Source organism: Rhinolophus sinicus, chromosome 17 (assembly GCF_057876585.1).
Source record: "Rhinolophus sinicus isolate RSI-liver-muscle chromosome 17, RSI-T2T, whole genome shotgun sequence".
NCBI classification, from domain to species: domain Eukaryota; kingdom Metazoa; phylum Chordata; class Mammalia; order Chiroptera; family Rhinolophidae; genus Rhinolophus; species Rhinolophus sinicus.
The window spans coordinates 54,287,967-54,314,365 of NC_142517.1; the positions used below are offsets into that span (position 1 = coordinate 54,287,967).

Genomic DNA, 26,399 nt, shown 5'->3' on the forward strand with positions numbered 1-26,399 from the left:
AAAGAGTGTCAGAGGGAGGCACAGTGTAAACATCTTGTGGAAATAGCCCCAGAACCACAGCACAGAGTCCTGACGACACCGCTGACAGGCACGATTATATTCTGGGTGACCCGTGTGGCCTTTTGTTGAGGCCGTCAGGACCCCGAGCCCCCATCCAAAGACGTGACCCTCCGTTGGGAAAGAGGCAGGGCCCAGGGGGCGGGGGCACAGCAGGGCCCCAGCCTCAGGCGCGTCACAAGGCACAAAGGAGACAGCGGGGAGGCGGCCGCGGGAGCTGATCTTCGCTCGCCAGCCGCTCGCAATTGCGGTTACAGACCTGAAGTTCCCCTCCCCCTCCCCACCCAGGCCCGCCCGCCCGCTCGCCGCCCGCCTTTCTGTCTCCTCTCTCCCTCCGTACTGGACGGCCCGAGTCCATTTCCGGGCTCCGGGTATTTGGTATCGATCAGGGCCGGGGGCGCGGGAGCAGGTGGCTACGGCGGGGCAGCTGGGCCGCCAGCCTGGTGCGCGGGGGCCCGTCTCCCGTTGCCTTTGTCGCCAGTCCCTGCGCAGCGGCCCGCTCCCTCCTCCGGGCCCGCGCGCTGCTGCTGGTTGGACTTTGCGCCGCGTCGGGCGCTGCTGCTGCTGCTGCGCGCGGGGCCGCGTTAGGTGCCGGCGGCGGCCGGAAAGCGGGCGGCGAGCGGCGGCCAGGACCCCGGCCCAACATGGCTGAAGTCAGCATCGACCAGTCCAAGCTGCCGGGAGTCAAGGAAGGTAGGGGCCGGGTGTGAAGCGCGCGCGGGGCCCCTCCCCTCTCCCAGCTCGCGTCCCCTCCCGGCAGGGGCGTCGTCCCCTCGGCCCCGCGGCCCGCTCGGGGCGCCCACCTTGTGCTGGCCTGCCGTGGCCCTGCAGGAAACTAAGCTTAGGCTCTGCGGTGGGACCTTGGGCAAGGCACTTAGTAGGTTCTAAGCTTCAGTTTTTTCCTGTGTGAGGAGATGGGGGGAGAAGAGATAGCACCGCCCTCATCAAGTGGTTGTGCAAATGTTCAAATTGAATACCAGAGCCCTCAGTGAACGCTCAGGAGCTGGGAAAATGTGACTTATTTGTGTCCTTAAAAACCAAGGCCCAACCTAGCTGGCTTGAAGGCTAGGAGATGGGGAGGGGTTGACATTCAGTTCCTTGTGGAACCTTTGTTTTGAAACTTGACTCTTTCCCTCCTTCTCGCTACTTTTCCTAGCCCAGCGTCTGGCTGGCTGACTTTCCCACCTTCCCCAAGGTTTAAAAGTTTAGTCTTAGCACTGCCCAGCGCGGCGGGTGGATTGGAAGCTGCTATAAGCATTTTCTTACAAAAAGCACGGAGCGAGGGGGAGCAGGGGACTGACTCCATGACCTTGATTTTTTTAATGGCTCCTTATACTGATGTCCAGGAAAAGAAAGCACGATTAGTACTGGTCTGGCTTGGCTACCAGCAAAGAGCCTTTTGACTTCTCTTCCCTTGTTTTCATGGGCTCCCCCAAGACCTAGCATTTTTTGTTGAGATCTTGGAGTGCTTTGGATATTCTTTGGTCCTAGGAAGCATAGAAGTCCCAGAATACTATCCAGGTTTGCAAAGGTTGTCTTTGTTGTGGCTGTCACTTATTTCAACTGAGTATTGTGGTTTGAGGTGTCTTGGGAATGTGGAATTGAAAATAAGAGTCTTTGTTTTCTTGAGACTGTGTTTCTTTGATAACTTGGTTTGACTCAGGTGGTCTTGTGGATGCTCAGGTCAACTCCCAAGAAAGCCTGACTACTTTCTTTCCTAGGGATCCAAACAGGAGACAAAGTCACTGATGTTATGTGGAAATTTTAATGGGGCTGGGCCTGGGGCTGTTATAGTGTTCTTTAAAGGATATCAAGAGTTTAGGCCTGAAATCTTAACAGTAGCATTTTTCAACGTTTCAGTTCCCAGCCTGGCTTTGGTGAAGATCCTGGCATTCACATGTAAATGTGGTTTTCACAGCTCTGTCAAGACTAGGGGAACCTGAGTGATAGGAAAGGCAAATCTCTCTACTTTGAAAGAGAGAGAGAGAGATCTCTGCTGCAGGGTTAAGTGATCCTTTTGCAGTGTGTGGTGCTTCCTGGAGGGTGGGTGATGACTAGAATGAGAATTGGAGTTCATACACAACTTTCACATATAAAGTATTAGTCATATAGCGCTGTGATTTTGCCCAGCCCCCTCAACATGTCATGACCTGGAACAAACTTGAAACTCATTTTATGTATATACATTTATATTACTCTTAGATTTTCTGGTTTCTCACCAAGACATGAATGATTTATTCTAGTGTATTCATTCTCAAGGGCTTCAACACTTTCTATCTAAAAATACAAGACTTTTCTATTGGTAAACTCTGGAGTTTAACACATTCAAATTGCCTTTCATTTCACAACTGGGTTGCTATTTGGCAACCCAGTTTACATAATATGATAAAGTGGTAAGGAAGTTCAGTGTGACTCTATCATCAAGTTGGAATTAAATATCGATTGGCTTTGAAGGTGGTCAGAAATTGTTGAGAAGATCATTGTCTTTGTAAGTGTCCGACTTCTCTGGCTCAAAGATCGTCAAAGGAAATGATATACTACCAACATCCTAAATGGTGATGCAGTTTTTGATCTGGGAAGTATTCAAGTCTAATAAAGTGTGTCTTTCTCTAATATAACTCTTAATTATGACCCAGTTACTCCCTAACAATCTCTTTGGACCCTAATTAAGGAGAATAAAGCTGGTGCCCATGGTGGGGGACATACACAAACACAGACTGTTGTTAATACTGAAACTCCAACCCAGTGTGAAAAGGAAGTAGTAATTCTGGCACAGATTTTTAAACCCCATTTTAAAAAATCTGTCTCTTCCACTTCTCTTTTTCTATCTAAACCTTTAATAGATTTATATACAATTACAATTGGGGATCATGGGGTAGATTGCAATGGAGATTGAGAATAATAATGTGATGGGTTTCTACCCCTTCCCACTGAGTTTTCTTTAGGTGGGGGTGGGGCGCCCTGTAACCTTTATTGTGAACATTTCATCAGAGGTCATGGGTAGCAGCTGACATCAGGGAAAGAGAATTTGAAAAATTTCTTTTCTAGGTTAAAATCCAATGCTGGCTGGCTTAGTTTTAAGGCACTCAAAGATATTCATCATTTGGACAGACCTCTAAAAAAAACAAGCTAGGGCAGTATTTTTATCTAGGGAATCTCTCCTAAAATAAGAGACAAAGGGACACATTTGAGTTCACATGTAGGTGAAAAGAATTAAGTCTAACTAAATGTTAGCACACATCATTATTTCTGGCTTAAAAAGCACATTTGGAACATCTGCATACTTTTTGTAATAGAATTACTATTGCCAATTTTTAGGAATAGTACTTTATTTCTTCTGAAACATTTGAGGTTCTATGCAACAAGATTTGAAATAATTCCCAGACATTTTAAAATCAGTATATGTATAACTCAAATGCATCGTGCAGTATGTGAATGTTACACAAAGATATAGTCAGATTCCAACAGTATTCTGAAAGTTTCTTAGTTTAGATCAGAGCTGGGAATATATTTTTTCTAAAAATGAGCACTTTTCATCAGTTAACAAACTTAGGTTTTTGATCAATTTTAGCTTCTTTGCTGAATTTTCTTTCTGAAACAACAATCCGTACTCCCCACTTGTCCTTTCTGTGCTCTGCAGTCAGATTCCCACATCACTACTTAATTTGAATTGTTCACATATCACTGTAATCTTGCCTTTTACTCCATCTAACAGTGGTTTCACATTATCTTAAACTTTTGGTTTAAGAGCATTAGCCTGTCCATCAAAGCCATACCTAGACCTTTTAAAACCTTAACTCCTGCAATTTTCCCCACTTTTAGCTATGTAGCAGTTATATTTCAATCCTCCCATCTTCTCCCAGTGCCAACCTTTTTTCTTTCCTTTCAGCAGTAAAGCAATTTATTATGTATTTTGTATTCTTACAGTTCTTCAGATGGAAGATTCCACCATCTCCTAAAGTTAATGGGGTGTGTGTGTGTGTGCGCACACTTAACATTCTGAAATTAGTGCAGCTAGTAGTGACTAATTTCTTGAAGTAAAGGTAGCTAGCTATTCTGAAAGCAAATCCATTTTCTTTAGTGAAAGACGAAGGTTAATACACTTTCAGAAATATACCTAGAAAGCACTAATTCATTTTAGGTCCAGGAAACCCCAGTGACACAATAGGATAAATTAAATTTTACTTTCTATGTTATACCTATCTATGTTGAATGAATTCTATAATTCTGTAAAACCCAGAACGTAAGGGGAAAGATACCATATTATGTTTGGTGCAATAAGTTAACCAAATACTCCCAGAGGATCTAAAGCATATCACATGCACCCTAGGCATCTAAGGTGATGGTGGTCTCTGAGATGTGCATTACCTGTCTCCAGGGCAAACTCCCTTTCTCTTTTCTTCAGAATTCCACAGTGGTTGTGTTTTAATGAGACCATGACTGAATCTCCTTGAGTTGGAGGTTTATGTCTTACCTTTTTTAACCCTCATCTGGCTTCAGGTTTTTTTTACTTAGGCAGCAGATATTCAGCAAATGATTGAATGTGTGAATGAATGAGTGACTGCATTAATAGATGCTCCCTGTTGGTTCCAGAGTCCTATCTTTGGCATAATTATTTCATATTCCTTCTCAGAGTGTAAGGGCAGAGATAATGCCTTTTTACTGTGGGTATCACAAAGTTGTATAATGCCAGTATTAAATTTATAAAAACTTTTTCCTAGTGTTTTTCTCATAGGTGCCTATTATAAATAGAATTCATCCAACACAGATAGGTATAGCATAGAAAGTAAAAAAACAAGTAATTCTATGCTCTTCCTTTTGGCCTTACAGATAATCATTATTAAGGGTAAAAGTTTAATAAAAACATTTTTAAAATTCTATTTTATGGTTTTGATTTTTATTTGAGTTGGAGGTTTAAGTTTTTTCCTTAAGTGCAAAGCAACATTACACAGTTGACAGCTGGAAAGAACTTTAGATACAGATTAGAAAAGAAAAATACTGAGGGGAGAGTACTTGCACAATAAAAAAATGCCCTGTAGTGCATGGCCTTGATTTTCACTGTGATGGACAGGCAGTCCTACAGAGTTCAAGGACTTGTAAAGAACCCTCTCAATTCATATGTGGAACCAAAATACTTCGCACACAAGGGAGAAAAAGAATATTTCGGTTTATTTCAATATGCAGGTATGCAATACTTTATTAAATTAATCAATGATTTAAAAAAATGGATATAGCTGTTATTTGCAAAATAAAGGTTATTTTAATGAGCATTTCTGAAATCATGAAACGTTTTTGGTTTTTTTTTTTTTTTTTTTTTTTTTTTTTTTTTTTAACTAACAGGCACCTAAAGGACTTCTCCTTTGTGGGAAACTGTAAGGTTAATTGGTATTTTAATAAAGGATCTCAGAGTAGAAAGCATTAAAAAAAAACTAATCTAGACCAACTCTCATTTTCCAGATGAAAATCTGAGAGCCAGGTTGGAGAAGTGATTTGTACCAAACTACTAAGTCTAAGTAGCTATAGGAATTGGCACATTGGGTTTAGAATTAGAAAAGTTTAAAACTGCCTATTTACACAGTTCAGTCTCTCACCTCTTTCCTTCCTACTTTGTTCTTTCTCACTTCATATCTCCTTTCCCTCCTCTCTGTCACTTCCTTTTCCCCCACCCCCTCTTATTCTCTTTCTTTTAAATTATTCCATAGATACATAAGAGGCATTCCTGATGTGTTTTGTGAATACTGTCTCAAATATTTAAAACTATAATGAAAATAAGAAATGACAAGGTAATTTCAGATTTTCTGGTTATTTTAGGGATAATGTTTGATATGAAAGTTAATGAGTTAGCATAGGTTTTATTGTATTTCTAATTAAATATACTTTTTAGGCTTTATTTTGATTGAGCAAATGAATTACTGTGTGAACTACAGGAGGTTACAATCCTGCCTCAGTGTTTTTTCTACCTACACAATGTATATCTTCTCTGGTACATTCAGCCTGAAGGGACTAATGTTTAAAGGCTTGGACACTTTAAGATTAAATGTATTGGGGAAATAAAATCAAAGAAAGCCCTAGGTCATGGTTTTTCCTTAGCTCTTACCTCAATAAAAGCATGAGAGTTTTTATTGAGATAAATGAATTTTGCCTCAATAACAAAAAGCAATATGATATTCTACCTACTGCTCATGAAGAAAGCAGTTAGAGAAACCACAAAACTTAAGTAAACTCTGCTTGAAATCCCACTTCTCTAAGTACAGGGGCATGTTTTACAATGAACTACCCTGACTTATAGGGGGAGAAAAAAATTATCACAGCAGTAGTTGCAATTTAAGAAGTAGCTACTGGAAGGGCTTTGGGATTAATGTTTGTAACTGATAACCCATTTAAAGGTATCTTGTGCTTCAAAAATAAAATCAGGATACCCTAGATCTTGGAAAAGACCTACAAAAGATAATTGGTTTTTATATACAGAAGGACTTTGGGGATTATTTAGACCATTCATTCCCAGGTGTTTGAATGTAGAAACCAGTGTAAAGATGTCCCTAGATATTACTTTTAAAAGGACATGACAAACACACAAAAGAACTGTTTATGCCATCATTTCATTAAAAAAAAAACACAAATTAAGATTTGCAACAACATGGATGGACCTAGAGGACATTATGCTAAGTAAAATAAGTTAGAGAAAGACAAAGTATAATCTCTATTGTATGTGGAATCTAATACATACATACATACATAACCAAGCTCATAGATACAGAGAACTGATTGGTAGTTGCCAGAAGCAGGGTTGGGGCATGGGGTAGGGGGTGTGAGAAATGGTTGAATTTTTTTTGTTTTTCAGTTTAAATAAATTGGAAAAAACCCACAATTTTATATGTTTTAAAATATTAATTTATTTCTGTGATTACAAAACAATACATATAGCAGAAAATTTAGAATAGTATAAAGAAGAGATTTAAAATCATCTGTAATTCACCGTGGGGTGAGGGTGTGTGGAGCTGGTCTTCAAGGATGACCTAATGAGCCATGCCTTCCAGTATTCTCGCCTTTGGGTAGTCTCCTCTCTTTGAACTTGTGCTGCCTCTGTGACTTGTTTTCCACAGTAGGATGTAGTGGAAGTGATGCAGCATGGCTTCCCGGGCTCAGTCACTAGGAGCCTGTGGTTTCAGCCTGGGTCTTTTGGAACACTTGTTCTTGGCAAGCTCCCTTACGGAATCCAGCTGCCATGCTAGGCGAAGCCAAAACCCCAGGGAGAGCCCACATGAAAGTGCTCTGGTTGAACAGCCCCAGCTGAGCTCTCTGCCGACAGCCAGCGTCAGCTACTAGCAATATGTGTAATGTGCACATCCAGCCTGGCTGAGCCCTTACGTGACACTATGGCCTCAGCTGCCGTGTTCTGGTTCCCACCTGGGAGACCCATGTGAGGACTGCTCAGCTAAGCCCAGTTGACCCACAGAACCACGAGGGATAATCGTACCCTGTTATAAGCCAGAGTTTGTGGTGGTTTGTTATACAGCAGTGGGTAACTGGGACAGGTGTGGGCTAATTCCAAAGTAAACTCGTTTAAAGGGAGCGTGTTGAGGCAGAAGAGCTGAGACTCTAGGGCCAGGTAGGCTTGACGCGCATTGCTGCTTGGTCACTCACTAGCTATGTGACCTTAGACAAGTTACTGAGCTACTGTGCACCTTAGTTGTCTTATTGGTTAAATGGAAGCTGGGCTATTTCAAAGTATTCAAGTGACTGGCACAGAGTAGGTACTAAGTAAATACTGGTTTTCATTAAACACACACACGCACACACACAAAGGTACGTTGGTTTGCATATGACAGTTGGTAACTATACACTGCCATAAAAACAGTGAAAACTTTCTGATCAACCAGAACCAGTATCTAAGCATTGTTGTTTATATATCAGTGTTTCTTTCTTTTTTAAATCAAATTCATTGATGTGCCATTTACATACAGTAAAAATTTATCCTTAACATGTGGTTCTGGGTTTTGACACATGTAATAAGAGTCTTGTAATCAAAACAACAATCAAGACACAGAACAGTTACGTAACCCCCAAACTTCTTTTCGCCATTCCTGATGGCCACCGGTTTATTTCCTGCCCCTATAGTTTTGCCTGTGCAAAAATTTCATGTAAATGGGATCAGACAATAAGTAGCATCTTGAGTTTGGCTCCTTTCACTTAGCATAATATGTCTACTATTAGGTTGTGTTTGTCAGTAATTTTGTTCCTTTTTTATTGCTGAGTTCCAGTGTATGGCTGCACCACAATTTGCTTATCCAGTCACTGATTGTTTTCATGTTTGGTGTGTATAAATAAATTGCTGTAAACATTTGCATGCAGGTGTTTTTTTTTGGTTTTCAAATCTCTTGGGTAAGCACCTGGGGTGGGATTAGTAGGTCATAGGGGGTGAATGTACGCCTAGCTTTATAAGAAACTGCTAAACTGTTTTTCAAAGTGGCTGTACCATTTTTCATTCCCACCAGCAATGTGTGAGCTCCAGCAATTACTCTGCATCCTTGCCTGTACTTTGTATTGTCAGGGCCGTTTTTTTTGTTTGTTTTTTTAATTAAAATTTTAGCTGTTTGAATAGGTGTGTAATGTTACGTTAGGAAGCTTACATTTGCATTTCTCTAATGACTAATAGTGTTGAGCCTCTGTTGTGCTTATTTGCTATTCTTATATGTTAAAATGTGTTCTGAACTTTTGCCCTTTTAAAAAAGAATTGGACTGTTTTATTTTTATTGGATTTAGAGAGTTCTTTACATATTCTGGATTCAAGTCTTTTATCGCTCATGCGCGTGCACACACACACACACACACACACAGACACCGGGGTTGCCAAAAAAATGTAGATAAGTGGATGCTTTGGTCAGCGTTGCTCAGACAGTAGTTCTTTGTAATCAGAAATGTCTGGATGCTGATGGTAACTACTTTGAGCACCTCTTGTAATTGCAGAAGTCAAACATGACTTGTATTCATCTTTTGTTATCGGTATATATTGAATATTACAATTTTAATTCTGTTTTCCTTTCTTAAAATGTGTATATATTTTTTTTTTGGCTCTCTCTCCCCCTCTCTTTCTCTCTCTCTCTCTCTCTCTCTCTCTCTCTCTATATATATATATATATATATATACACACACACATATATATTTATATATTTTAGTATATTTTAATATTTAATAAATATTTAATATATTTTAAATAATATTTTAATATCATTTTAGTATAAGACCGAGTCTTTATAGTATAATATAATATAATACCGGGTCTTATATTAATATTTGCTTCAAGAAACGCATTAGAGCTGATGGTCCGACTAGGTCTTATTTTCGGGGAAACACGGTAGCAAATGTCAATGGTTTTTAAACCTTGATGCAACATAAGCATGATGTGGGGAGCTTTACTTATGAACACATTCCTGGCCCTACTTGATATCAACTGAATCTTTTAGAGATAGTCCCAGGAATCTGTAGTTTTTATACTCAGATTATACACTTGATTTACACAGTGGATATTTGGATTATACTGACTGAGAATATTGTGGTCACCCTACTATAGGGATCCTACCCTACTCTCATGTCTTAAGTTTTTACAGTGGCAACTTCTTCTCAGTGTTAAAGAATGAGTGGCTTTTTTTTTTTCCTCCAGTTATTGAAATTCGTTCCTCTAAAATAGAGGCCTGCAAATTACGGCCTGTGGCCCACTCCAGCCCACCTACTGCTTGTTTTTATATAGTAGGGAAGTTGAGAATAGTTTTTACATTCTTTAATGATTAAAAAAAAAAAAAAGATTGTTTTGTGATATGTGAAAATGATATGAAATTCAAATTCCAGTGCCTATAATTAAAGTTTTATTGGAACATATCCTTGCTTGTGTGTTTACATATTGCCCATGGCTGCTTTCATGCTACAAAGGCTGAGATGAATAATTTTGGCAGAGACCTTATGACCAGCAAAGATTAACATTTTTCCTATCTGGTACTTTATAGGAAAAAAATGGTTTCTCTTTGACCCTTTTCAGTGAAATTTTTTAAAAACTTGCTTATTTAACCTTTTTTGATATTTCAATTATCACTATGAACAGCAGTTATAAATTTTACTTAACATAGTGGTGCTATTGGGGACTGTTGTTGATAAAAGTCTTATGCTAGCATATTTTATTTCTGTAGTCAATTTTAAAATATAGACATATATTCTGCTTTTCTTATTTCATTTTAAGAAGCAAAAATGTGCACTTTATATACAGATCCAGGGACTTCAAAATCAATTATCTAGGTAGAAATTTTATGTAAAGTAAAAGTATGCCATATACCAGCTCCGAGTAAGACTTTGTTGGGCTTCCATGAGTGAAGTGCATGAGTAAACATTCAGCTTTTTAAAAAAAGTTTGCTTTTGATTTTTAGCTTATTATTACTGGTTCTCTTCAAAACCTGTTATTGACATTTGTCTTCTTGGAAACTTGTATCAGAAGTACCTAAGCTGATTTCCCACTAAACTTTGAAGGATTAGTGGGTGATGAGCATTTCCGGTCCTGATACAGCTCCTCAGTGACCAAATACCAGGGGGAGTCTCCACTGGACTTTTTGGCATCTATTTTTCTAATGAGTCATAAAGGCTGAGTCATTTTCCATTAACCTTACTGCAGGACTTTTACTGAATATAGTAAAAATGTGAATGACTTATAAGGAGATCTTTCCCTCTTCACTGTCTCACCATCAACAACAAAATTTGTTTTCTTTATTGACTATATAGGGGACTCCATGATTTACTTTAAATATTATATTCACTAAGTTTTGAGCAGCACCTTCTTACCAAATACTTTAAAATATTAGCTTTTTTTTTTCCTTCCATATTATGAGGTTATGTAAAATATAAAACATCAGTGTGGGCAAATACTGTCAAAGAGTCATTTGGGAAACCTAAAGTACAGAAAGAGAAAAAAAGGACTCAATATCCTCGTCTTCCCATCTGTATATCAGGAATTTGGCCTCACATCTGGGCCAACAGCTATTTTGGAGAGGACTGTTCACTCAGTGCCTGCAGTTACAAATCACTCTGTGGCTTTGTCTACAGACAGTTTCTTATCCTGTCAGGGATTGCTGGATTCTAACTTGACATGTCTGCTTCTATTGTTTTCCCAGGTTTCCATGGTCAGACCTCATGATTTCAAATTAGGTGTTAGTGTCCCCACAATGCATTTCTTCTTTTCTTTTTATACTTATCCCATTAAAGCTCAACTTTGAAAGAGCTGATCTTTGAAAGATCATTTTGGCTCTGCATGTATGTTGGAGGGGACAGACCAGAGGTTTAGAAAATGGTTAGGGAGCTGTTGCTAGACTCCACTTTACCATACTTTTCACATCCCTGAATTCCAGGAACTTGGTTTCAGTGGCACTTAAGCTCCCAAACTAGGATAACTACTGAGGACTAAAGGCAGGGATATTAAATAATTTATAGGCCAAACCCGGACACTGTGTGAGTAAAAAGGGTGATTCAAATAATTTCGCCAGAATAGGTGTACACGGCTGACCACTGAAGGAGACATTGCTGAAATACCACAGGCGATTGGATATGTAGTGTCAAGTTTTCACTGGCATCTAAAACCTAAAGAGCACCTACCTGCCTCCCCATAGACTGCCTTAGAGGTTCTTAAATTGTTTTCTATTTCATAATTGATTACTAAATGAAACATGAAATTTGTTCTGCAGAATGTAGTAGGAATAAGGCTTTTATTGGGTTTATCAAAATTCTATTTTTATTTATTAGTAGGTTTTCTTTTCGTTCCCTATTTATGGATTCTCTCCATATATTCCCCCCTAAATGTGGGGAACAGATATTGAAAAGATTTGTGCAATTGAAAGGATTTAAGAAATGCACACATTTCTGATTCCTACTTATTTGGCAGTATGAAATATAACTCATTTTCTTTTTCTTTTTAAATGGAGTAGGAGGCTACCTTTTTACTGTATGTATTTCTGCTATGCATCTTTTCAGTAACTGAGCTCCTCCTAGAATTGTTTTACAGTGTTTTCTGTAGTTTACTGATACATTAACTGACACATCCAAGTTGAAATGAAGCTTGCAGTATAAAATTTATCTTTAGCACACTAACTTCTTTGTAAAGGGAAGTGTTTTTAACTTAGGCATGTGAAATCTGGTTTCATATTTACTCTTTACCAATTATTAGCTATAAGGACTCAGAAAATAGTGTTTCTGAACTTCAGTTTCCTTATCTGTTTATTGGAGATAATATTTACTATGCCTAATACAGGCTCTTGTGATGAGAGTTAACTCAAGAAATGAATATGAAAACATTTTGTAAAACACAGTGGTATTATTCAGTTTCTTGATACTGCTATTCAAGTTGCCCTGTGGTACTCCTCCTTTTCCTTCTTCCAGATGATTGTTTCTGTGAGCCCTAATGCTCTGCCTGGAATTTCCATCTACACTAGCCACCCTCCCCTCCCCAGCCTAGCTCAAATGCTGATTTTCTGTTAAGTCTACCCTGCTTCTTTGTGTGTCTTAACTCACTTTGAAGTACTTCCTAATGCAACATGTCTTATTCTCTGTGTTGATCTATTAGTTCTCTGTCAAGCAGACGGATAGCTGACTGATCTCAGTATTACTTGGGGATCCTTACACATAGGAGATACTCCAGAAAACTTGTTTGGCTCTCTGACAGCTTGCGCTCAGTGGGACAACTGACCTGTGCTAACTGAACTAACAGCACTAGAATGAGAGCTGTGACCATTTGCATGAATTCACTAAGGTAGGAATAGAGGACTAGCAGCCGGTCACTTTTACTTTTTGTAGTGTGAGTTTTTCCCATTTCTGAAATTTCTGTAAGATGTTGATTGGTGTTGAGCTTAACTCAAGGCTTAAATGCCTAGTCTCCTTTGGAGACAATGATCTTATCTGTTTACAGATTGATTTTCATTATGTAAGACTCTGTTAATGTGTGCACATTTTCAAGGACTGATGTGGTATAATTTTGTCACTGTTTCTAGAAGATCTGGTTACTTTCTTAGATGGTGTTGGGATGCATTCAGGACTTTTATGTTTACTATTTTCTCCTTTAGATTTATTTTTAGACAAAGGGGACAAGGTTCTTACAAAGTTTTAACTAAACAGACTAAACATAATATGTATTTTTTAAGTTCTTTATTATAAGGTGAGCTAATTGTGAAGAATCAGAAAGTTTTGGGTTGGAAACTAACGATGAATATACAGATTGCAAACTTGGAATGGTTTATGATCAAAAGAGTGGGAAAACATGAGGAAACGATTCATCTCAAGAGTTTTTGATTTGGAGATGGATATGTTTAATTTGTACTTATTTTAGAATAGTTTCCTAATTTGGGCACACTGGCCTTTCAGCTTCATATGGTAGGTTAGAAGTTAACACTGTTTTAAAAGCATACAGTGCTACAAAAAATGTATACCTATAGATAGGTATTATATCTGCTTTTTAAAAATAATCAAAATAGTTTTGATTTTCAAAAACAAGTGAGGCAGGTGAATCCGCTAGAGCGGAAAGGTTTTTGGACAGGTTTTCTTCCTGTTCACAGATATAGGCTACCCCTGATTTTCTTTCACTTCCTCTGCAGGGAAAATACATAACCAAGTATACTGTAGGGTGTACTGAAGCCAGTTTCAGTAGCAATATTGAAATAGAGAAAAAGAGAAATCCGACTTCAATAATTTGGTGATCTTCAGGAAGCCTTCTGAATATGGAAGGTATTCACCTTCCCAGATTGTACTCTATCTGGCCTCAGGTAAACCTTTTAGTACCCGGCACAGTCTACATTTGTATTCGTGAGACAGTAAGGGACTGATAACGTGTTCTCATTTTACCCTGATGCTGAAGGCTATATGAGAGCTGCTGGTTGAAAACAGGAAAAGTCTGATACCTTCTTATAAGGCATCAGATTGAATGAAAGGTTATTTTAAGATTAATTGGTGGTTAAAGCTACTACCATGTTTCCCTGAAAATAAGACCTAGCCGGACAGTCAGCTCTAATGCGTCTTTTGGAGCAAAAATTAACTTTTACTATAAGACCGGGTATAATATAATATAATATAATAACGGGTCTTATATTAATTTTTGCTCCAAAAGACACATTAGAGCTGATTGTCCGGCTAGGTCTTATTTTCGGGAAACAGCGTACTATACAGAATGGATAGAAGCAGATGTTTGCCATGTTGTATGATAGAAATAGTAAAACAAGCAGCATCAACGAAGAAAGCAATATTTGGTACAGGAGGAAGTTACTAGCACAATAGTTATCCCATATGGATAGTCTTTCATATAGGCTGTGATTATAACATTTTAGATGACATACTTGTATCCGAGAGAAAAGTGTATCACTTATACAAAATCAACTACATTTCTATATCTAAGTTGGATGTGTTCTTAAAGATATTTGGACTCTTTTTTACAGGTCAGGATGTTGAGGTTCTGATTTGGAAAGTGACTTGTCAAAGGTCACTTGATGAGCTGCTGACAGCCAGAACTAAAATTCAGACAGATATCTGGAATTAAGAACAGGGTTCTTTGTACTTTAGCTTGCTACAGTGTGCTACAATAAAGCCATTACATTTCTATAAACTGGGTAAGAAATATCCACCTTTCTTACACTACAGATACCAAAATGTCTTTGTGGATCTGGCAGAAAGCTTGCATTAGAGCAACTCAAAGAACAGAAATCAGGAAAATTCATCTAGGCACGCAATATTTTGAATGTTAATATGTTGTTTAGATTTTGACTGGCTATTCTTCTACTCAGTAGTCTACCTTCCTATCATTCTTGATGGTGATTCTTCTATTTTTGTAAACTAATTATATGACCTTCACATAGAATTCTATTTTGCTTTCTAATCCTGGACATTCAACTGAAAAAAGTTTGGGGTGGTAGAGTTTATGAAACAGTCTAAACATACTGATTTCCCTTTAATTCAGGACCACAAGATGTGTACGACATATGTTCTCCCTCAGTTGGACATAAGAGGTTAGAAAGAGCTATAGAAATTCCTTTTCAAGAAACATTTCCATACATTCATAAGAGGAAGTATTGATTGCATATACCATTATAGATTCTATACCAGGAAAGTAACTATGTCTGTGCTAATTAGTGACTTAGTCGAAACTGACTAGAGGAAATACTTAATAGAAAACAACTAATTATAAGAATTTATTAACTCTGATGATGCCAACAATAATAGGTTCAATATGTTGAACTTACTCTTATTGAGTAACAGATGTTTTCTTTGGCCCTTCACTTACCTAATTTAGTCACCACAACATTTATCTCATTTTATTTTAATTTTTAAGTTGAGGATTTTTTTTTTTTTTGCTAGGATGTCATTCAAGTTTTTGAAAGGGAAATGATAGAACCAGAATGATTTCATAGGAGGCTGAATTCTTAAGTTGTTCAAGGCAGCATCACATCATGGTTAAGTATGCCAGCTCTGGAGTCTGACTTACTGAAGTCACTTCTTGACTCTGCCAGCCATTAGCTATATCTTTTTTTTTATTTAAATTTTTTTGTATTTTCCAATTACAGTTGACATACAATATTATACTAGTTTTAGGTATACAACACAATGGTTAGACATTTATATAACTTACACAGTAATCACTCTAATAAATCTAGTATCTGAGTATCTGACACTATAGATGGTTATTACGATACTACTGACTATGTTACTCATGATATACTCTACATCCCCACTATTTTGTAACTACCAATTTGTACCTTTTAATCCCCTCCCCCACTTACCCATCCTCCTGGTCCTGCCCCTCAGTCCAGCAACCATCAGAATGCTCTTTGTATCTATGATCTTGTTTCTGTTTTGTTTGTTCGTCTATCCTGTTCTCTAGATTCCACATAATAAGTAAAATCTTATGACATTTGTATTTCTCTGTCTGACTTACTCCACTCAGCACAATACTCTCCAGGTCCATACAAGTTGTTGCAGATGGCAAAAAAAATTTTTTTAAAAATATGGTTGAGTAATATTCCATTGTATATACGGGGTCCGACAACTAAGTTCGTGAACTCATCCTAGAAAAAGTGCTACATACCTCATTGCTGAATATCACTATGGTCACCGTCGAAGTACTCCCCTTGGGAAGCTATGCACCGACGCTAGTCCCTAGTCCACCCTTCAAAGCAATTCTGGAACTCTTTTTGTGGAATGGCCATCAGAGCTGTCATTGTATTATCCTTGATGTCCTGAATGTCATCAAAATGTTTTCCTTTCAGTATTTCCTTTATCGTCAGGTAAAGAAAGAAGTCATTGAGGGCAGATCAGGTGAGTAGGGAGGGTTTCTAATACAGTTATTTGTTTGCTGGCTAAAAATGCCCTCACAGACAGTGCTGTGTGAGCTGGTGCATTGTCATGATGCAAGAGACATGAAGTGTTGGTGAAAAGTTCAGGTCGTCTAACTTTTTCATGTAGCCTTTTCAGCACTTCCATATAGTAAACTTGGTTAACTGTTTGTCCAGTTGGTACAAATTCATAATGAATAATCACTCTGATGTCAAAAAAGGTTAGCAATGTTGTTACAACAAGTTTGCAAACTTAATTGTCAGACCTCGTATGCACCACCTTCATCCATTTATCCATTGATGGACACCTAGGACACCTTCATACCTTGGCTGTTACAAATAATGCTGCAATGAACATGTGGATGCACATGTCCCTTCGAAATAGTGTTTTGGGTTTCTTTGGATAAATACCCAGAAGTGTGGTTACTGGGTCCTTGTTTCTAGGAAATGTTTCCATTTCCATTTTCATGAAATAACTTTTTTCCATCCCTCTACATTGTCTGTGTGTGTGTCTTCCAATCTGAAGTGAGTTTCTTGTAGGCAGCATGTGTAAGGATTTTTTCTTATCCATTCAGTTACCTTCTGTCTTTTGATTAGAGCATTTAACCCACTTACATTTAAAGTAATTGCTGACAGAAATATACTTATTACCATTTTATTCATATTTTTTATCTTCATCATCTCCCTCTCCTCCTCCTCCGCCTCTTCCTCCTCTTCTTCATTCAAGAAATCCTCCTGAAATTTCTTGTAATACTGGTTTGGTGATGATGAATTCCTTTAACTTTTTCTTGTCTGGGAAGCTCTTTATCTCTCCTATCTAACGCTTTGCTGGGTAGAGTGACCTTGGTTGTAGGTCCTTGCTTTTCATCACTTTGACTGTTTCCTGCCAATCCCTTCTGGCCTGCCAAGTTTCTATTGAGAAATCAGGTGACAGTCTTATGGGAGCTCCCTTGTAGGTAGCTAACTGCTTTTCTCTTACTGCTTTTAAGATTCTCTTTTTCTTTAACCTTTGGCATTTTAATTATGGTGTGTCTTGGTGTGGGCCTCTTTGGGTTCATATTGTTTGGGACTCTCTGCACATCCAGGGATTGTATATCTGTTTCTTTCACCAGGTTAGGGAAGTTTTCTGTCATTATTTCTTCAAATAGGTTTCAATTCCTTTCTCTCTTTCTTTTTCTTCTGGTACCCCATCATGCAAATGTTGGTACTCTTGATGTTTTCGTAGAGGCTGCTTAAACTAGCCTCATTTTTTTTTTAATTCTTTTTTTCTTAATGCCATTCTGATTGGGTGTTTTATAAAAGCTACCTTTTTTTCCAAATTACTGATTTTATTCTGCGTTTCATCTGATCTACTGTTGACTCCTTCTGGTATATTCATCATTTCATTTATTATATTTCTTATTTCTGACTGGTTCTTTTTTTATGGTTTTTAACTTCATTTCTAATTGTCCTATCTCTTTGTTGAAGTTCTCACTGAGGTAATTGAGCATTTATTATTATTTTCTTATTGGTTTCAGGTGTACAAAGCAATGTAATAGTTAGACATTTACACCCCTCATAAAGTGACAACCCACCCCCCAAACTGCTACCCCTATGACATCTTATATAGCTGTTACCATTGACTATCTTTCCTATATTGCACTCCACATCCCGTGATATATATATACACACACATATATACACACATACATATGTATCTATATATCTATATATTTACATATATATATAATATATATATATTTACACATATATATAATATATATGTATATATATATATATAGTTATAGTTGACATTCAGTGTTATTTTACTTTAGCTTCAGGTATATATGCATTGGGCACAGTCTATGAAGTGATCCCCCTGATAAGTCCAGTCCACAGTCCACATCTGGCATCTTACATGATCTTTACGACATTGTTGATTATACTCCTCATACTGTATTAACTACCAATTTGTATTTCTTAATACCTTCCCCTTTTTCACCCTGTCCTCAAACCCATTCCCATCTATCACCCTGATAGATCTAGTACCTACCTGGCACCATACCTAGTTATTATAATATTGACTATATTCCTTATACTACCCTACATCCCCATGACTACTGTGTAACAACCAATTTGTACTTCTTAATCCCTTCCCCTTTCACGCATCCTTAACCCCCCCCTCCCATCTTAAAGAAGTCCCTTTCAGATTCCTTGTAATATTGGTTTAGTGGTGATGAACTCCTTCAACTTTTTCTTGTCTGGGAAGTTCCTTATCTGTTCTTCAATTCTAAATGATAACTTTGCTGGGTAGAGTAATCTTAGATGTATGCCACTGCTTTTCATCACTTGGACTATTTCCTGCCACTCCCTTCTTGCCTGTAAAGTTTCTGTTGCGAAATCAGCTGCCAGTCTTATGGGGGTTCCCTTGTAAGTAACTAGCTGCTTTTCTCTTGCTGCTTTTAAGATTTTCTCTTTGTATTTAACCTTTGGCATTTTAATTATGATATGTCTTGGTATGGGCTTCTTTGGGTATATCTTGTTTGGGACTCTGTGTGCTTCCTGGGCTTGTATGTCTATTTCCTTCACCAGGTTGGGGAAATTTTCTGTCATTATTTTTCCAAATAGGTTTTTAATTCCTTGCTCTCTCTGTTCTCCTTCTGGTACCCCTATAACACGAATGTCGGTGCATCTGCTATTGTCCTGGAGGCCCCTTCAACTCTCCTCAATTTTTTGGACTCTTCGTTCTTTTTGCTGTTCTTGTTGGGTGTTTTCTGCTATCTTCTGCATCGCTGGTTGGATCCTCTGCTTCATCTACTCTATTGATTCCCTGTAATATACTCTTCATTTCCAATATTGTATCCTTTATTTATGACTGGTTCTTTTTCATGGTTTCCATCTGCATTTTTATGCTTCCTATCTCTCTGTTGAAGTTCTCCCTGAGAACATTGAGCATTCTTATAATCAATGTTTGGAACTCTGCATCTGATAGATTGCTTATCTCCATTTTGCTTAATTCTTTTTCTGGAGCTTTGTTCTGTTTTTTTTTTTCTTTTCATTTGGGTCATGTTTCTTTGTCTCCCCATTTTGGCTGCCTCCCTGTTTTTGTTCCTATTTATTACGTAGAGCTGCTTTGTCTCCTGGTCTTAATAGAATGCTTTTCTGTAGTAGGTGTTCTGTGGGGCCCAGTGGTGTAGTCTCCCTGGTCACCCTAGCTGGGTGCTCCAGGAGTGTCCCTAGTGTGAGTTGTGTGTGCCCTCCTGTTGTAGTTGAGCCTTGGTTGCTGTTTGCACATCAGTGGGAGGGATTGACCCTCTGGCTGATTAGTTGTGAGGACTGGCCATGACTACAGTGGAGGAGCTGTTGTGCAGGGGCTGACCCTACAGTGCAGAATTGGCTTTAGCAGAATTCTGGTGCCTGCCTGTTCTGCTCTTTGGGTGTGTCTATTGTGAAGGTGGTTGAGTGGTGCTCTGGTGTGGTGTAAAGCTGTCCACTAGGTGTGCTGGTTCTAGGGTCTCTTGTGAGGGATTCTGTTGCAGTTCAAGGTCAACCACTGCCTGTGCCATGCCTGGTGCTGCTCGGTATGAGCTACAAAGTGATCTCCAGATGGTTGCCACTTGTGTTGGGCTTGGAGGATTCTGGGAGTGGCTAAGTTGTGAACCTAGGCAACCTGCCATTAGTGCCAGCAAGAAGTGTGGGGCATGCCGAGGCCATGTGCTGCTTGCTGGGGCTTTCAAAACTTTGAGAGATTTTAGAAATTTCCATAGCATGAGCCAAGACAGGACCTTTGTGTGGAAAAGCCCCTGGAAATGGCTTGGGTATGCCTGCAAGTTGGGTGGGACAGGGTCTCCAGGAGTCAGTCACCAGTGTGGGGAGACTGGTGTTAGCCCAGTTGATGGAGACTCAGATATGGTGGAACTGTGTGGGTCGGGGGAGGTCTCAACAAAGGAACAAAATGGCACCTGCCTGGAGAGAGCCGCCCCACAAGCCCTCACATGGAAACCACACAACATAATTCCTCCCCTTATGCTGTCCCACTGATGGAGCTCAGAGCGAGTGAGTCCATCAGCGTGTAAGTCTGCACAGGCTCTTTAAGAGGAACACCTGGGACTCCAGTTGCTGTCCATCTCACTCACCCACAATCTCTGCTGGTTTTCACAGCCAGAATTTATGGGGACTTCTCTTCCCGGCACGGGAACCCTGGGATGGGAAGGCTGGGACCCCTCACTTCTTAGGGGTGACCTCTGTGGCTAAGGTATCCCTTCCAAGTTTTAACCGCCACACGAGGGTATAGGACAAGCCCGTTCACGTCTCCACCCCTCCTACCAGTCTTGTAGTGGCTTCTTCTGTCTATCCTTGGTTATAGGACTTCTTTGCAGCTGGACTTCAGGCGGTTTTCGATGATGGTTGTTCTGTAGTTTAGTGTGGTTGTGAGAGGAGGTGAGTACAGCATTTATCTACCCTGCCATATTGACAAGAACTCTATCAACATCTGTCTCATTTTACAGATGAAGATCCTGAAGCTCAAAGACATTATATAACTTGCCCAAGGTCTTTTGGCCTGTAAATAAGAAGTATTTGAATCCCGATCTGTAAAGTTGTTTTTCTTCTCAGAAATACTCTTTAAACGATATGCAAAATCAAAACCAACAACAACAACAACAAATTACCACTTTAGATACTCCGTTTACTTTTGTATTACTGAAGAAATCTCATTTACCTTCTGATTGTAGTTTACCACCACTACATTTCAGTTTTTGTTTTTCTGATAACACTAGCTGAGCTTCCAGTTTTCTTTGGGAATAAAGGACCATCAAAAGTCCACATCTAACTTAAATACCACTAAGATGAATATAAATTTCTTTCTCAAAAATAACAAATTAAAATATCCTCTTTGATGGACTACATAGAGAGCCACAGTGGTTGACAGTTAAAATCTAGACACAACTCCCTGTTGTCTGCCTTGGAATTTTCTGGTTGTACTTTGAGTCCAGCTTCTTCCAATTTACTGTTGGGTTGTTTTTTTCTTCTGCATAAACTGTATTTTTGGAAAGGAAGTTTGATTTTAATGTAAGCCTACACATATTATAATTAGGAAGATAAATCTTCTGATCTTCTGGGGAAGCATTCCTCTAGATTAGTGTAAATGGAGTTGATTCTAGGAATGTACCCAGGATCTCAGCATATCTTTTAGAGAAAGACATTTCTAATCAGTAAACAAAACCAATTGAGCAAATGTGAGTAGAATTCTAGAAATCTCAAGATTTACCCATTTGTTTTCTGTTAATTCTTTTAGGTTTACATAATCCAAGATTACTATAAATGTGTGAGAGTTCTGACAAATGGTTATCAGAGTGGAAATGTGAGTGTTACAATTTGCTTGATGAGAGCAAGATTTCTGGGAATATTTTTACCATGCCTACTTATCCCATGACTAACTACTATTTAAAATAAAGGTTTTTTGTAGTTTTGAGAATACTCTTGATGTTTTGAAATTGAAATTAATTTACTAATCGTAATAGGGAAAAAGTGCTAGCAAAGTATCTACTTGCAGAAGAAAAGTTGAAAGTGGAAATATCTGACTCAAGGATAAATAGAACTTACAGTAGCTAGTACTTAAGGAAACTCTCTTGTAACATGAAACCAATAAACCCAAATGGTTTTTCTTCCCTTGGTGTAAACTTGTACTTAAGTTGGGTTGGATGTGATCTTTTGGGTTTTAATGGGCATGACTGGGTTTATCCTACAGAGGTTTAAGGAGATGGGTGGCTTTTCTTTCTAGGCTAAGGCAAACAGAGAAACCAAACCATTTGAGTGAGGGCTGCCAAACCATTTGAGGCCTTGTTTAAGTGCCAGGAAAAGTGCCATTCAAATAGTGGAATAACAGAAGGTTGGAGTTTCTTTAGGGATACATAGAATCAAGATAAAAGAAATTCTTGCTATCTGGATATTCTTAGTGGAAAATTGCTTTGAAAACAATTGTGTCTGCTAATGCTTATCTAATGGTGTTTACCTTTTTGAGGACCCTATGTGGTTATCAGTGGTCTACTGTTTTTTACATAGAAGGTCTATATCAGAATAATTTGTGAGTACTTTTAAAAAATATATACACATTTCTTGCAGCGCTTACAGTGATTATTACTCTCATATTATAGGTGAGCAAATGTAAGTGATATTGTAATAATTTGTTCAATATTGTTCATCTAGTGTTAGAACCGGGGTTGAACTCAGAGTACTACTCTTCATTGCATCATACTTCATCCTTGTACAATAAGTATTAACTGAATATCTCATGTTGCAGTGCTCTGTGCAATGTACTACAGAAAAAAAGTGTATGAGAGTTTCATCTTTTTCTAAGTGTAATTTTGATAGTCATCTTTTATGATTATGGAATTTTATAAATCCATTTAAAAATAAACTGAATCATTGTAAAGCAAGAGTACTTCCTTTTTAATCATTTTTATGATATAATTACTTATTTAGCTTCTGTGTAAATTCATATATTTCTGAATTGTTCTGAAGTGGAACACCCGGGTAAAATATAATTGTTCTTTAAAGAAGGAACCAAAGGCAGTAAATTTAGGAGAATGCCTCTCCAATTGTGATCAGTTTAATTTTCAAGGCCAACTGAAATTCACAAATGCACACATTTGCTAATCAGAATCCAGAGTTCTTCAGTGTTTGGTGTAAATTATTAGGTTTGTGGTGGGTTTATTCAGTAGCAGTTGCATTTCCCAGGATTGAACTTCTTTACACTGAATGAATACCAGTTCACTTTCCAAGTGGAGATTTGTTCACGTGGTTTCTGTGACTGTGTGTGCACAGTATTTGCTTGATAAATGTAGAATAACTTGATCTTCACCGTGCTGAGGTTAGTAGAATTACCCTCCCTTTAGGACTGACAGAAAACAAAAATTTTAAAAAAAGCACAGATAAATAATATACAAGCACTTGGAAGATAAATTAGTGACTAACACAAGAGCAAAAATATATTCAAGACCCTTGGTTGTCCATACTGGCAAAGTGAGTTATATCTGTTGGTTAAAACATAACCACATGTATTCACACACACACACAACACACAACACACACACACACACACCCAGACACACGTTGTTAAAATGGTTTTACATGCTACTGAGTGTTCCAGTTACCTATATTAGCACTGTCCTATCTGTCACACTGTGATTATTGTTTAGAGCAGTGCTGTCCAATAGAACTTACGTGATATGGAGATGTTCTGTGTTCCACACTGTGCAGAATGGTAGGCAGCAGCCCCGTATGGCTACTTAGCACTGGAGATGAGGCCAGTGAGACTAAGGAACTGAATTTTTTAAATTTAATTTTAATTTAAAGAAATAGCTACATGGGACTAGTGGCTATCATATATAGTGGGGAAAAAATTGCGACCCTAGTACCGTGTTTCCCTGAAAATAAGACCTAGCCAGACAATCAGGTCTAATGTGTCTTTTGGAGCAAAAACTAATATAAGACCCGGTATTTATTATATCATATTATATTATATTACATTATATTACATAACACTATATTGTATAAAACCGGGTATTATAGTAAAATAACACCGGGTCTTATATTATATTATATAAATCTGGTCTTATATTATAGTAAAATAAGACCAGATCTTATGTTAATTTTTGCTCTAAAAGACGCATTAGAGCTGATTGTCGGCTAGGTCTTATTTTTGGGGAAACACGGTAGATTAGAATAATGATGGATCCATAGAACATACAGGTTTGGTCCAGTTTAAGGAAATCTTTTCTAATATCTATTCCATCTAACATTGGACCACGTGGATGTAGATTACTTGGTTTTTTGAAGAGAGCCTAGTGACCACTTGGTGGGAATGCAGAGACAGAACCTAAGTATCAATTTGCTGGGGACTCAGACTAAATGGCCTCCAGGTTGAGCTCATTTTGAGATTATGGGATATTTCCTGAGAAGAAAGGAAGCTCAATTTGAGTGATTGTGTTAATATTTGCATGTGCATTTTCTGAGAATAGACAAGATCAGAGTTGTTACTTTTCTTGAGTAGCTTTTTTGTTTTGTTCCTGCCAACACAAAAAGTTGGGCTTCAAAGCACCAATACATAAAATTGATGCCTGCAGCACAGGAACCTTGGGAGGCTGTTTTGTTTGTGGGTGTTTTTTTTTTTTTTAATCACTTATGATAACTTGATTCCTGTCTTTCCTATGGAAAATCTTTTAATCTCTGTTCAAGAATTCTACCAGCTTAAGTAAACATTGTTCTGTTGCTACCCTGCTGCCTTCCCTTGCCCCCCCTTTTTAACTGTTCTGCTCACCCCCAGTCTTTTACCCTGTGAGATGGAAATTTCTGATTCAGCCATTTTCACTTTTCCAATAAGTTACCCATTTAGTTTGTGGTCTCTGATAATGATGTAGATACTCTGTGATATTAAAGTAGTACTTCTGATGTGAGGACTTATATTATCTCAGCGTTTTCAAAACCCACTTGCTTGCAATCTAGTGTCTGTGGTTAGCTATAATATATCTACTTGCCAAACAAGTGGTTTGGGTTGCTGGGGTTTTCATTTAACTTTAAATTTGGGGGATTAGGAAAAAAAATAACTCAGGAACCTATTTTGATAAATTGCATCAGAGTGAAATGTTGGAATTAAATCAGTTGTTTTGCTTTTGAAGATGTCTCTTTACTGTGTTCAGTCTTGCTTTTGTTGAAGGTGTGTGTGTGTTTGTGTATTTTTATATGTATGTATAGGCACATGTTTGAAACTAATGCTTAAGCTGTTGATGTTGTCCATTACATAATTTAGTGCTTCCTATTTAAATTCCAGAGTGATAACTGAGTTTACTTTCATTTTTGATACTAGTAAAACATTTCTCTCCAATAAGAACTGGTGCTATTTTTCCTTTATGATAATGAGAATTGAGAATTTTTGTATTTTCCTGCTTGCTTTGGTTTTGGGGAAGATCAGATATAAATTTGGGACATTATGTAGACTTTCTTTTTTGTTAGCATACTTTTTTCCTTAAAAAAATCCTTTCATTCTGTAACCTTAAGGGAACAGTATAGTTAAATTGAATCAGTAAAACATTGCTATTACAACTTATTTTTCCCCTAGTAAATATTTGTTGCTTCAATCTTTAGATGCTTAAATTAGATGAAAACCATATCTATCTTTTGTTATAAAATATTATGAAAAAGATTATAAAAAATAAGATTCCTCTGCATGATAGATAAATTGGAAACTAGAGAAATGTTTAAAAAGGAAAATTAAGCCACACTGTAATCCTACTACATATCAGTGTTAGGATTTTGATGTTTATCCTTTCTGTAATAATTTTTTCTAAATAAAATTTAAGTTGAAAGTCAGGTATTTCAACTATCGTCAGAGCGCACCGTGGAGAGGCTTACCAGGCTAGCCCTGGGAGCTGCCCTCATGGAGAGTACCTCTAGGACTTTACCTGTGCGTGGTCCATGGGATATACCTCAAGGCTGGGCATCTGTAGGGTATGTAAAACAGTAGCCTTCAGAATGAGTGATTTCTACAAAACACTCACAGACACTCAGGGTTTATGAGTGCTCCAAGGCTGGATAATCTCTCCAGATTGACAGGTTTTATCCTTCTGTAAACAATTTTACCTGCAGTTATCTGAAAGGGAGCTGCATTGAAAGGAAGTGGACTTTCTCTGGCTGAAATATTTAAGATGAATCCAGATGATTATTTGGACAGGATACGGCTTGACACCCACTTGACAACTACTAAAACCCTTTTCCGATAATGAGCTTTTATAATTTTAAGTAATCGATGAATCAGTCAGCACTTTTTTATGAACACTGACTGAAAGTTCAAAATATTTGAGGAAACTTGGGAACCCAGCTTATCATCCAGGGCCTTTGTTATTCTCAGAGACATGTCTTTGTGATTCAAGACTCTTGGTACTCTAATACAGTTTGGTGCTCTAACCAAGGTGGTGACTTTAGCAGAGCTGATGTTTGGTAGAACTTTGCAGAAGAGCCTC

The 26,399-nt window shown here is 38.1% G+C and overlaps 1 protein-coding gene across 2 annotated transcripts in view; it reads left to right on the forward strand.

The window, feature by feature from the left end:
- The first annotated feature begins 230 nt into the window (after positions 1-230).
- The window catches only part of CCDC50 (coiled-coil domain containing 50), a 79,393-nt gene continuing 53,224 nt past the window's right edge, over positions 231-26,399 (forward strand). For both annotated transcript variants that reach the window (XM_074329519.2, XM_019712621.3), the window contains exon 1: positions 231-750. In XM_074329519.2, coding sequence (XP_074185620.2) covers positions 702-750 — 49 coding nt within the window. In that variant the 5' untranslated portion in view covers positions 231-701. The remainder of the gene's footprint in view (positions 751-26,399) is intronic.